Here is a 13,722-nt window from a genome sequence, read left to right as displayed (position 1 = left end):
AAAAAGTGTTCGGGTGATTAATGCCAAAGTCAGGAGTGCGAGTGTTTGCACTTCAACCCCAACGGCTTTGATTGATGTTCAAGCTCCTTCAGGACTGTGGTTTCAGGCAAATGCCTTACCTGATACTGGTGCAATAGACTGCATCATTCCGTCAGGCCTTCTTCATGACCACCGTATCGATGTGAACACATCAGCAAAGGCCTTGATTGAGGCCGCCAATGGCACGAACCTTGTGTGTGATGGTTCTGTTTAGCTCCAACTGAAATGGCTGCATCATCGGGCCCATGTTACCGCTTACGTGAGTCCGGATACGGACATAATGTTGTTGAGTTGGTCAGCTATGATTGATCTTAAGATGATTCCATCATCATTCCCGTACTCCACAGAGGATGCTCTTCAATATGAGATGTCTCACGTGGGTAAGATCAGGTCTGTGATTACTGATCAAGATCCATCTGTGGAAGACATCCAAAAGATACGTGATATGCTTCTGGATGAGTTTAGCGATGTTTTCGATTCCACATCGTCATTCAAGCCAATGAAAGGCAAGCCGATGGAAATTCATCTGAAAGATATGACTGACGTGAAACCTTTCGTATGTACCGCTGCCCGCGATATCCCTTATGCTTTTCGTGAAAAAGCAAAGGCCGAATTGGACTTTATGGAATCCATGAGCATCGCTGAAGATGCGGATGATGAGCCGTCGGAGTGGCTGTCCCCGTTTTTGGTCGTGGGAAAACCTGATGGTGGCGTGAGATTGGTAGTGGACTACAAGAAGCTGAATGAGCACGTCCGCCGCCCAATCCATCCATTCCCATCGACCAAAGAAATAATGTCGTCAGTGCCATCAGGAAGTAAGTTTTTCTCGTTTATGGATGTAGCCAAGGGATATTGGCAGATTCCCTTGTCAAAAAAGGCGAGAGCTCTGACCACTTTCCTTACTCCTTGGGGTCGGAAACGTTTCTGTCGAGCTCCAATGGGCCTTAATTGCTCTGGCGATGAGTATTGCGCCACAGGGGATCGCGCTTTGAATAGCATGAGAAACATCAAAAAAGTGGTGGATGACATCTTGGTGTTTGGCTCCTCGTTTGCTGATATGTATGCCAGTGTCCGAGCTGTTTTGGTACGTTGTCGTGAACATAACATTACTTTGTCCCCAAAGAAATTTGTGTTTGGTAAGCGTGACGTGACCTATGTGGGTTTCAAGATCAGCTCTGATGGGATTCAACCGGACCCGGCAAAGTTGGCCGCGATCAGTGAATTCCCAAAGCCAAGAAATGTGACTGATCTCCGTTCATTATTTGGCCTCGTGAACCAGTCGGGATCTTTCTCGCCCAACGTGACCAAGGCCGTACTGCCCTTGCGTCCTTTGCTTTCGACCAAGAACGCCTTTGTATGGTTGAAAGATGTTCATGATCCTGCGTTTGAAAAGACACGCCGTATCGTTTCGTCTGCTCCAGTGTTGGCCCATTTTAATCCTGTCCTGCCCATCAAGTTATTGACTGATGCATCCCGTTTGCAAGGCCTTGGTTTTGCGTTGTTGCAGGAACACGGGACGGATGGAGAATGATCCAATGTGGTTCGCGGTTTGTGTCAGACACCAAGTCTCGTTATGCAGTATGTGAGTTAGAACTGTTAGCCATCGTTTGGGCAGTTCAGAAATGTCGTCTCTACTTACTTGGAGCCGATAAATTCACGGTGGTGACAGATCATAAACCGCTGATACCGATCATAAATGGATTTTCTCTTGATGCCATAGAAAATCCCCGCCTCCAAAGGTTGAAAGAGAAACTGGCCGCCTACGTTTTCACCTTGGAATGGTCCAAGTGAAAGTCCCACTGCATTGCCGACGCGTTGAGCCGGCCTCCAATCGAGGATCCCATGGGAGAGGATGATCATGACGACGAGGACCAGGATTTACACGTGCGAGGTGTGATTGTGAGTTCGATTCGGAGCTGCAAAATCGATATTGATCCCGCATTAGAATTGTTCCGCCTGGCTGCCGAAGGTGATCGAAGTTATGGGGTCTTAAAAGACGCTCTTCGAGATAATCGTGTGACCAAGTCCAACTTACCTCAGTGCGCTCGTCCTTTCTCCAAGATTTGGGATGATTTGACGGTTGAAGATTATCTGATTCTGGTGAACTGTCGGAAAATCTTGGTTCCCGTCAATGCCCGCAAGGAGGTGCTTCGGCTTCTCCATTTGCCTCATCAGGGTATGACCCGCACCTACCACCGGGCCCGTAGTCTGTTTTATTGGCCTGGGATGAAGAACGAGATAGAGCTCTTGATCGAGTCGTGTGAAACGTGCCAATTGTACCGCCCCTCGTTGGCCAAGGCACCCATGATGTCTGACCCGCCTCCCACACACACGCCCATTCGAATCCGTCAGTGCCGATTTGTTCGAATTGGTGGTAAATGGTTCTTGGCACTTGTTGATCGGTTCTCGGGATGGCCTTGTTGTGATCAATATGGAAAGACCGGAAAGACCCCGAATACGCAAGAGGTTGTGAGGTCGATGAAATCGATATTTGCGTGGGTCGGAATTCCCATTAAGATTCGGACAGATGGCGGACCACAATTTGCATCCGCGCAATTTGTTCAATTTTGCAAAAGCGAGAACATTCAACCCATGATCAGTTCTGCTTTCCATCCCCAATCTAATGGCCATGCTGAGGCCGGAGTGAAAGCTCTCAAGAGCCTTGTAAAAAAATATTGATGGATGGACGGTTGGATCGGGAGGCTTTTGAAGCAGCCTTGCTGGAGTGGCGAAATGTGCCACGTGAAGACGGGAAGTCGCCAGCTCAGTGGCTGTTTGGTCATTCCCTCCGAACTCGCCTACCCGCACATCCCTCTTCATATCTCAACATGACCCCTGAGGATCGCCAAAGTGCCTTGGTGAAACGTGATCTCAAGTGTGAGAAGGATAGGGCGAGATATGATGTTGGTGCGGTAACTGTACCCGAATTTGCTATCGGTGATAGGGTGCGGATCCAAGATCCCATCACCAAACTTTGGGATAGGGTTGCTCGAATCCATTCAAAGCGAAATGGAGGTCGATCTTTGATGTTGAATATTGGATCTCGATGGTAGGTCCGTAATAGGCGATATCTCCGACCCATCCTTTGGGAAACCGCAGGTGCGACGTCAAACCAAAGAGCTAGGGTGAATGATCCCGTCTCAATCATGCCCAGAAGAGGATCTTGATCCAGGAAGAAAACTGTGCGTTTTTCCTGTGATACCTTTTAATCAAATAATATTCGATTCAGGGGAGGTGTGGTATGTTCAATATATTAATTATTCTATGGATTACAGCTGAAACCATTAGTTACGGGCCCTCAACCCTTTTTCAACACACTTCGGTTCATATCAATCTCATATTTCCATGTCTGCACAGACAACAAAAATGCTTTTAATATTTTCACACGTATTTAAGTTCTCTTTACTACGGTTGGGAGAAAGGGTGTCTTGAACCTTTGAAAAAAGGAATGGAAAGGACAACTTTTTTCCAATGAGAAGTAATTGAAAGAACAGAACACTTGAAGTTGATGATTGCTTTCAAGCAAGATTAATATTAGAGTTATTCGAGCAACGATTTCATACAAGTACTCTCTACCATTAGTGTTTCCATGTTTAGTGCTTAAATTGATTTCCCTTTGGTAGAGAACACTTCGTTATTTTGTTTTACAAAATGAAATTTACATTACGAAATTGTATCGAATTATATCAGTAGATAAATACTACTGCGTTGAAATACTATACCTACAAAATTCCAGTTTCTATTAAGCCTGAGCATTTTCCAAAAATTAATTTTCGAGACAATTGATGTGCTTCGTCAACGCAAGAATATGAAACGATTGAAGTGCAACCTGAATGGCCTCTTTCTTACTTGGCATTATTTGCGCTAAAGAGTAACAACTTTTTCAGACTATTTCAATTTTTGACGATTATGGGCCAACAATGGGACACATTTCCCACTTTTTTTTTGAAAGACATTTTCAACTGATCAAACTTCTTGCAAAAACAATTGTCATTCCCCTATTTCCAACTTTTTTTCGTACTTAGTCTAAGTGTCAAAAAATCATTTTTTCGTCTAGGCAACTCATTTTTTTCGGTGTGTACTAATCCACTAACTTTGAATGGAAAATAAATTTTCTTATTGTCTGAATTTTTCACTTTATCCAAGAATGGCATTTAATTTGATCAAGGCCAAACAGATTCACTAGGCCAAATGTGGATTCACATAACTTTGGAACGAACCACTTTCCAATAAAATTTTCCGAACGTGACTGGTCTTTCATTGCACCGATCTAACTTTCTTTTTTTATTGATATATTCTGAAAAGGGTGTCAGAGTTGCTTTGCCCAAAATTCCAGTGGAAACTTGTTCACCGTCCACATTTCTAGAAGTCCGTGACTGATCAGACAAATAGCACTGGGTTATCTCGGGTGCGTCGTGTACGTACCTTATATCTTTTTTCATGCACGGTTTCAAGTTCACTCGATCACTTGGACTCTTGTGCAAGGTCACTCATAACAACATGGAGCGCTCGGTGAAGCACACGCTTTGGCAGTTCCATCACAAATACTCTTCCATTGTCCTTGTATCCGGCCTCGTTTACCAACTGTACCAATTGGGATGGTCCAATCTGATATGGCCTTTGTTGCCATGTTGGGCGTACCTCGTCTACCACATCATTCCTGAGAGAAAGATCCCCGGTAAGTTCAAGTGAAAGGCTTGCAAGTATGTATAAGAGGAAAGTACAAAATGCTGGATGAATGGTCAATAGGTGCGGAAGATTATAATGCCATTATAATGGGAGGTGGATTCTCGGGTTTGGGAGCGGCAGCCAAGATGGATCAAATCGGTGTCAAGTATTTTCTTTTGGAAAAAGCCGAGGATTTAGGAGGAACTTGGTGGGAAAATCGATACCCTGGAGCTGCGTGTGATATCAATTCACATTTGTACAGTTTTTCGTACTTTCTTAATCCATGGTAAGTAGTGTACATTTTCTTGTTCTTTCTTAATCCATGTTAAGTACATTAGGTCGGTTCTTGCAAGTATCTTTGTTATTTTATAAGGTGATTTTGTTTTCTGGCATTGATTTTTGTTGTTTTCTAATTCCATGGCCTCACCTTGATCTTTGCAATTATATTGCTCAAAAATTTTAAGGTGTACATACGTACATCAGAAACCGTAATTGATTATATTTAGTATCTTGCTCTAGAAAATGAATGTGCAACATTACGACTGTACATTGACCGTTTGCTATGAGAAAGCAAATTTTTACACATGCAAATAAACATGAACCACGAATCACTAATTTTATGAATGCAGATAGCAGTTTTGGAATTACGGTATTCGTCGTTGGTATCCAAATGTTTGCTATCAAGGTCCTCCGAGCTTTTAATTTTTTGCTGATAGGAATGAAAAAGTTTACATTAAACAATCAAAGACCAGCCTCAGGTTAGGTTGTTGCTTTAACTTTTAAGTACGGACCACGGACTAAAAGACATTTCTCCATTGTGATGAGTGATGAACATTAATAATCAATTGTGCACTTATGATTTTATAAGATTGTGCTAAAGATAAACCATAAGCAGTAGTAACAAAAAAATATTTTGGGAGTTTAGCTTACGAAGATTCAATATGTACAATCTGACAATTTTTGTTGAACATCATGCCATGCCCCATCTGCCATTTTTCCATTCACGAACCAGATTTAGATTACTAAGATCAATGATATCATTTCAGGTGGACTAGGGAATATGCCCAACGTAAGGAGATTCGCAAATACATGGAGGAATTTGCTTCCTATTACAATTTATACCCCAATCTGATGTTTAATCACGAAGTGATCAGTTGTGATTGGATTGAAGCCGACAAGAAATGGCTCGTTCGGACCAAGAACGGAAAAGAATTCAAGGCCAATTTTGTCATTTCCGCATGCGGTGGCATTCACAAAATTAACATGCCCAAGTTTGAAGGTGTTAAACCCTTATCCAATGTCTTTAACGAAATTATTCAAATACGTCCATTTCTGTTCCGAAGGAGAGATGAATTTCAATGGCACTCGAGTGCACAGTGCCAAATGGGATCCTGCTTTAGTGATCGACGGTAAACGGATTGGAGTGATTGGAACAGGCGCATCTGCTGTTCAAATTGTTCCATCCGTAGCTTCCCAAGTCAAGGATCTCTATGTGTTCCAGAGATCAGCTGCGTGGGTTCCACCTCGATATGATTCTGAGACCCCTCCTTGGAAGATGGTAGGGATTATTTTCCCGTTGGTTTACCGCATTTTACTTATACTTTACAACCGTGCATTTAGGTCCTTCGAACGATCTTCCCATTCTTGACCACGTGGGATAGATGGTGGAACTATTGGATCCGTGAACTCCGATTCCCTTTCTTTTTCAAAACAACATTCGCATTTGTGGCTGAAAAAGCTATGAAACAATTGACAAAGTACCATAAGAGGTTGGTCCAAGACCAAACTATTGCTCAAAAACTTGTTCCAGACTACGCCATGGGATGTAAGAGAGTCACTCCATCGGACACCTATCTGCAAGTAAGGGATCCAATTGGGATTGGGGCCCAAACACTTCTTTTCATGCATAAAACGAAGCAGTTACCTATAACCATCAGTGTTCCTTAGACCTTTAACAGAGACAACGTTCATCTCATCACTGATAAGATCCAAAAGTTCACCGAGAACGGCATTCTGGTGGCAAACGGCAATCAAAAACAAGAAATCGAACTAGACATTGTGGTCTACGCCACTGGGTTTGATCCTTTGGCAACTCTCAAGGCTGTTCCAACCAAGGGTAGGAGTGGAGAAGATATGCACAAGAACTTTGGAGATGCGCCTCAAACTCTTAAAGGAATTGCGGTGGTAAGATATTTCTTTTGTATTTTTTGAGATTTTAGAGCCACCACGAGGTAGGTAATATGTAGTTAGTTAACGGCAAGATGTTGAGAGTAAGAGGCAGATTTTATATTCATAACCCATATTAGTTGGACTTGAGTAACGGCGTTGCTTGTAACACGATCCTCTTTGACAAATGCAACGGTTAATGAGTCACTTTCGTTAATGAGTTACTTTTCTGATAACAGAACGGGAACGGAACGGGTTTTTACTTCTCCAAAGAACGGAATTTGATTGAGAAGATGTAAACAATACAGTAGCAAAAGCAAGGAGATTACAACCAAGAAAACCTTCAGAGTGGTTAAGAGCAAGCACAATTTTCAACCATTCCATTGTTCATAATTGAGCCCCTGTTCGACTTACCACCCCAACCTTTGTGCAAGAAAGCTTTAGACGTTAACCACGCCTAAAATAGAAAGCCAATCTGATACGTACACGAACTTGCTTTTAAAAACAATATATGGACGATGTGATTGCTACCTTCATGTGCTGAGCGAGGCTCAATCCCATAATCCCAACATCCCAAATATAGAAATATAATTGAGCAAATCATCGCAAATACCTAAAATGAAGACTTAGAAATAGTAAAGAATTTTTATCCAGAGATAATGATGCCTGTTGGTAGAATGTAAACATAATTTGTCATGACCAGGTTCGTCGGTTTGTGAACCATCGCCTCCCGTAAAAAATACAAAAGAATAAAATGAACAACGCTTTGTTTGAACCCAATTCTTTGATTGCACACTTAATTTAGCTGAAATTTGATTCTGACTTTTAGGTGTTGGTTTTGTTGAAGCAACACAACAAGAGCCCACATAAACCAACAAATCTATATAAGTAAAGCTTATAGTCATTCTGATTACGACTAGAATTTGTTCAGTGCATATGGAAAAGGAAGTAGGGGAGAACAGACAGACCATGAACGAACAGGGATGACGAATTTTTTGGTTATTGGGGTGTTTTGCCTTGTGATAGCCTTGAACCTCATTTATTGATCCAGCTAGATATTGATCATTTAGTCACTTTACAATAGCGTCCAGGGTGAAGATCAGAATGTACCTTGACTTTGGTGCCATTGGACTTGGGTTTAGATATTGGAGAACTTTCCCAAAAACCTTTCAAGGACCTTGCCATTTATAATGGCCTTTCAAACGTTGATGGCAGGCGCTCGACTGGTGCCAACAGTGGCTGTTGCTATAGCCTTCTTGCGCTGCACCATAGAAAACCAAGTAACTAGAATGCTTCAAAGATTCTGAAAGGAAAGATGCGTGTTCACGATGCTAGCGACATACAAAGGCAATGCGACGGTGAACCGATGAACCCCAAAAAAATCCTAGAAGCAGTGTTTCTCCTTCGATCAAACCAAGTTATCACTATGTTTTGTACCAATTGAGACAAACCACACATTTAAAATGACAAAAGTTGTCTTGATTAGATTAAAATCTCAATTGTACCTGTGTATTAATAAATTGAATGGTGGTCAAATAATATTTTCAAGCTATTGAAATCATATGAACAATCCCTCACTGCTCCCACTTTGTACTTAGTGGCCAACACTCATCTATCCGAGACGTTATGCCCATGAACAATTAGCTCTGACACGTCCAATAAGCATTTTGCTGGCTGGAAGACCACCCCCAGCATCTTGAGGAGCTTGAAAAACTTGTCTGAGAAGTTCTAAATGTTCGGGTGCGGAAGAGTTGGCTATTCGAGAGCAGGGTCCAAGTACACAAATAAGAAAGTCAATCAATGAAGTACGCCATCTTTTACAGATTGGAAAGTCAGTAGGCATTTGCAAAAAGTTATAATCGCCAAATGATGTGGTAACCACAGTCATTGGCATGTCCTCCTCGGGCATTGGAATTTGATGATAGCCTCTTTCCAAATCAATTTTAGAAATATGCCGTTCCCCAAAGGATTGACGTTAGAATCCCCAACTTATTATCCCATTACTTACTGGGCATCATTGGTTGCCACATTGAGTGGTTGGAAATTGCCGCATGGTCACCAAGATCCATCTGCTTTTATAACCACATGAACAGGCAACGCCCAAGGAAACTTGGAGTAACAAATAATGCCTAATTTCCCCACTTGTCAGACTTGATTTTGGTTGCTCTAAACTTTTTCTTGAGATAACTGGTGTAGTTTGGCAAAAATGGAAGGTCTGGAGGTGGAGGGTAGTGATGCACCCCATAAGGTGTCGCTGAAAGTTCATGAAAACGCGAAATAGTTAGGTTGGGGAACCCCTCAATAATACAACGAAATTGATCTTCCCCTGTTTTAATTCTGCAAATACTAGCAATGGGTGGACTAGTGGAAGTAGTAAAAACACCTGAGAGCGAGCGAGTTCAATCAGATAACGTCCCTTCATATCTACAAGACGAATATTTAACATCAATAAATTTGAGCACCAAATAAGCTGACAAATATTGGTCAAATACGTGTTTTCAAGTAAGCAATACAATAAACGAAGTGGTTGTGTTTAGTCTTCATCAACCAGAAATATTGAGATGGATTTTGTTCCTTTTGTACGGATTCCTCATCCATGGACGGTGAGGAGTGAGTGTTTGGGTATCAAAAACAGACAACTTCAATCTTCTAATGACACTTGCTGTTACTGCATCCTCTCAGAATTATTCTTGTCTCCATTGCATTGGCAACTTTTGCCAGGTTCAACATATGACATAGAGGATTGTTTCCTAAGGCTGGCCAATTGAAGTAGAAAGGCGTTTGAAGCTTGGATTTTTGTTCACTCGGGTCAACAATACAATCTTGCATTTTCCTGAATAGGACAATAGATGATGGGACTTTGATCCCTCGAGCACAGACATGTCCAGGGGTTCACAATGAATGAAGTTGTGCCTCAGATCTGCCAAAACACTTCGAGAAGCACCTTTCTCTAACTGGAATATTAGTTGGCATTGGCTGGTGATGGTGGGTGGGTTATCCGTAAAATGATCTATCTGGCTGATGGTTTGATTCCATTTGTACATTCTACGGCAGAGCACGTCCCACCCATCTCTTACCACGTGAAGTCCACTATGAGATGAAAGTCATATCCACTCACAAAATCATCAAAGGGATCAGCGAAATGATTGCTTTGCACGATTGCGTAAAGACGACATTGAGTTAAGAGCGAGTGTTCCAAATACCGCTTTTGTTTTGAGGTTTTTCCGTTGCTCTTGATCAGATGCTGTCACATGGCGGCTCTGGACCAATCAGCGAGAATCGGACAAAAGGAGGTGGCGCGTCTTTCACATGAGTGTCTTTAGACATCCATGCGTTAGACTACTCCATGCGTTAGAATCAACCTTGGTTAGAATGCTTAAGCTCAACAGGAGCTGTACTGAAAGAGCATGTTTTCAGGGTCAACTGACGTTGGGCGGCAAGGGTCAATGACATCTCGTGAAATCTTGCTTTAGGCAAGTTGAATTATTCCCATGACATTAGCCGAGCAAATCACAGAATCTAATCGAAATCGCAACGCAGTGATGAGGCATTCAAAATTTCGTTTTTCTATCTCCCAACAATGTGCTTGAATGTGGGCGACATGATTGCACCTTTAAGTATTTGAGATAATTCCTACACCTTTGGAGGTCAGCCTGAACCCAGGCTTGTTCCTTGCGCTTCAATTAAGTGTTTCCACCACATCGATGAAAATTGCAAATTGAGCCCCATCATAACCCCGTCAACGTTTCGTTCTAACAAAGCGGTCAGACTCAAACTCGTTTTATTAAGTGTACCGGAGGAGCAAAATTGCTTGACAAGGAGTCGTATTAGGGGTTTCTACCCAGAAATTGGACGCGCCGTCAACGATTCAAATTTGTACCATAATTGTCCTAAGTAGGGCTCTCTAGTAGTAAGTTCTACTAGAGAGCTCTAGCCCTAGGTATCTTGACTACAAATGGAACTTTTTGACACCGAGCGACAGTTGAGACAAAAACATGCGATCGCAGCGCCCTTGATCGATCTATATATTGAGTTATCTATGCGCTGCACGAAATATGTTTTACATTCTACACTTCAGAGAGCGCTCTGTAAGTCAGCCTCTACCAAATACAGGGCCGATTGGGCCGATTTATCATTTATTAATAATATCGCATTTGTGTTATTTTTTGGCTAATTCTAACAAAACATTATGCATGAGTAGTTGAGCCTGGTCACAATGTATGGAAAAGAAATCGCTTTCATGGCATATAACGCGCATAGTAGTTTATTTAACAATCCTCCGTGCCTTGTACCGTTTCTTTTGCGGGCAGTCTGTAGTTGCAAATAAAGGTCCTTAATGCTAGAGTAATTCTCGCGTGGAGAAGGTACGACAATCTTCTTGTTTTGGCCTTTTGTTTGGCCGTTTGACCAGATGATAAAATCTGTTTGTTCAGGCCTGCTGAATCACTTGAAAACGGTAAATCCGAATTAGACTTCGTTTGCTCTCTGAAATCATTGAGTGCGGTCTAATTGTCTTCTGCACTATGTAAGTTGAGGTTAAATCCATGTGAGGGGTTAAATATTCGTAGAATTTAGAATTTAACGTCGAATGATCTTGAGGCGCACCGAGAGCCAAGGTTTTTTTTCTATAGTTTACATTTAGAAGGATAAAGATCCTAGTTTTTGAGTAAAAATTAGCTCAATTCCAAACGTTAAATGCTTAACATTTCATATTGTCAGATACGATCTTTCAAAATGGACAAAAAAAAGCAATGGTGTGGTGCTGTATTTAATGTTGCAGGATAAATTTAATGTTTTGTCAGTAATTTCATTTTGCAGTTTTCTCGAATGTGACATTCATTTTCGTTCGGTAGCATCGCTTTTTTGACAACGTTCTCGCTCCATCATGAGTCTGGCAACTATGATTCATGCACCCATTACATCATTCTTGAATCACGCGATTGGAACAGAGCTTGATGTACCCTTTTTGTTTGCAGCCCCATCAACCGAATTTGTTTCTTGTTCTGGGTCCTAATACCGGATTGTCGCATAATTCTATCATCACGTGAGTAGCATCGTTCCGTTATGTTGCCATGATGGACAGTACGCTGCCTTTCATGACCGCCCAAACGTGTCATACCCAACTAGTTTGCTCAAGACAGATCTTCTTTTATGTTTCTAGTGTGATTGAGTGTGAAATCAATTATATTGCCGACTGCATGAAGCACTTGATCTTAGGGGGTCAAAAGAGTATGTTGGTCAAGAAAGAGGCCATGGAAAAGTACGAGCAGTACATGCGAGACAATCTGAAAAATCACGTGGTTTCCAGTGGATGCGAGTCTTGGTACCAAAACAAACATGGAGTCAACCTCTCCATCTGGCCCAACAGTCTAACAAACTTGTGGTGGAACATGCGCCGATCCGATCCCAATGACTTTCAATTTGATTAGCAATGACTACGAATGAAGAATAAGCTTCTTCGCGCATTCTCTGAATGGTTTCATAAAGACATAAACACGAGATAAGGACACGTTTTGATCCTATACGCACTCACAAGATTTGCTTGATCCTACTGAATCCAATATTTTCATTACGGTGACTAGTGAGAACTAAATGACATTTCATAGATAATCTAAATTAACCTTAAGAATATGGATAACCCTACGATGTTTTGGCCGCCTGAAGACACGCAGATTTTTGTCTTAGGTCAGGTGTGTTCCTCTGGCATCACCGTTCCTGCACTTACTTCCACATTTTTGAGTGGTTCAAGGATGGACACTGAAAGCCTCACCCACCTCCATTGGCCTCTTGTCAGGCCCACAGCCTTGGCTCTGGCCTCAAGACTGCACTCATTTGTCATTTTAAAACATATGTAACTGTCCCATGCATTCTCTTCAAGCTATAGGAGGGTCATCAATCTCCAATTAGGCTGAAATCGGGTGATCTTTGATGAGGCAACACAATTTTTAATAGGCCTTTGGGATTAAAAAATTGGTCCAATATCATTAGTCCTACCAACTACCAATGATGATAAAAAATTGGTAGTTGGTAGGAATGGTCAGAAATCCGGTTGTCTGGTAGAGGTCCTAGACCAAATCTACTCTTGAGTTGGTGCGAGTAATATGGCACTGAATTGAATGATATTCCGTTCAATGACCTTTGGGTCGACGCCATTAGACACTGCACTATTAGATGATGAAGGTAAGGTCATTGAGCAGGTCTCATCCATGAAGGATTTAGGTGTAGTCCTCCAAGATAATGAAAAGTTCGATGAACATATCCAATTGAAGGTGGGTAAAGCTTTTCAAATGTGTGGTTGGATACATCGCACGTTTAAGTCCATTGATAGTATCACGATGCTAACTCTGTACAAGTCGATTGTTCAGCCGCATCTTGAATATGCCTCTCCCATTTGGGCTCTAATTAGTTCAGCAGGTTTGCAAAAGCTCGAGCAGGTCCAAAGATGTTTTAATAGGGAACATTGAAGATATGAGAGAGCTCTCGTATTGGGAGAGGTTAGCAAGGTTGGGATTGTGCAGTATACAGAGAAAAGTATCTGATACTCTACGTTTTCAAAGACATTCATGAGCTTTGTCCCAACCAGGATTTAGGGTCAATTTCAGTGACCTTAGAGGCTTAACGTGCGTTTTGAGAACACCTTCAAGCCCTCGAGAGTCCAGGCTAGTTAAAACAATGAAGTCCACCTCTCCTTTCTCGGGTTCCTTCATTGTTTAATTTGTTTCGCTCTAATATTCGTAGGGCGTATGTACGAGGCGTTGATCCCGTAGCAGGATTTAAGTCAGCTTTGGACAAGTTTTTGACTAAAATTCCTGATTAACCTTATATTCAAAGGTTAGCCAGATCAGCCAA

General features: G+C 41.9%; 2 protein-coding genes across 2 annotated transcripts in view; both read left to right on the top strand.

The window, feature by feature from the left end:
• Nucleotides 1-13,722, top strand: part of LOC131886656 (baeyer-Villiger monooxygenase-like) — a 19,902-nt gene that overhangs the window by 1,845 nt on the left and 4,335 nt on the right. The gene's annotated exons all lie outside the window — the stretch shown is intronic.
• On the top strand, nt 4,328-12,410 carry LOC131886655 (baeyer-Villiger monooxygenase-like). Its single transcript, XM_059235052.1, has 8 exons — nt 4,328-4,717; nt 4,789-4,993; nt 5,754-5,986; nt 6,051-6,265; nt 6,328-6,567; nt 6,655-6,891; nt 11,850-11,917; nt 12,035-12,410. The coding sequence occupies exons 1-8, from the start codon at nt 4,480-4,482 to the stop codon at nt 12,300-12,302; spliced, it is 1,704 nt and encodes a 567-aa protein (XP_059091035.1). The 5' UTR covers nt 4,328-4,479; the 3' UTR covers nt 12,303-12,410.

This window comes from Tigriopus californicus, chromosome 9 (assembly GCF_007210705.1).
Source record: "Tigriopus californicus strain San Diego chromosome 9, Tcal_SD_v2.1, whole genome shotgun sequence".
Lineage (NCBI taxonomy): Eukaryota > Metazoa > Arthropoda > Copepoda > Harpacticoida > Harpacticidae > Tigriopus > Tigriopus californicus.
Note: the sequence above shows the minus strand (reverse complement) of the source record. Positions and strands in the feature narration are given on the sequence as shown.

Excerpts from the sequence above, each read along its gene's own strand:
- LOC131886655 (XM_059235052.1), top strand. The coding sequence starts at position 4,480 with ATGCACGGTTTCAAGTTCACTCGATCACTTGGACTCTTGTGCAAGGTC. Across the intron at positions 4,994-5,753 it reads TCGTACTTTCTTAATCCATG|GTGGACTAGGGAATATGCCC; the intron begins GTAAGTAGTGTA and ends ATATCATTTCAG. Across the intron at positions 6,266-6,327 it reads AGACCCCTCCTTGGAAGATG|GTCCTTCGAACGATCTTCCC; the intron begins GTAGGGATTATT and ends CCGTGCATTTAG.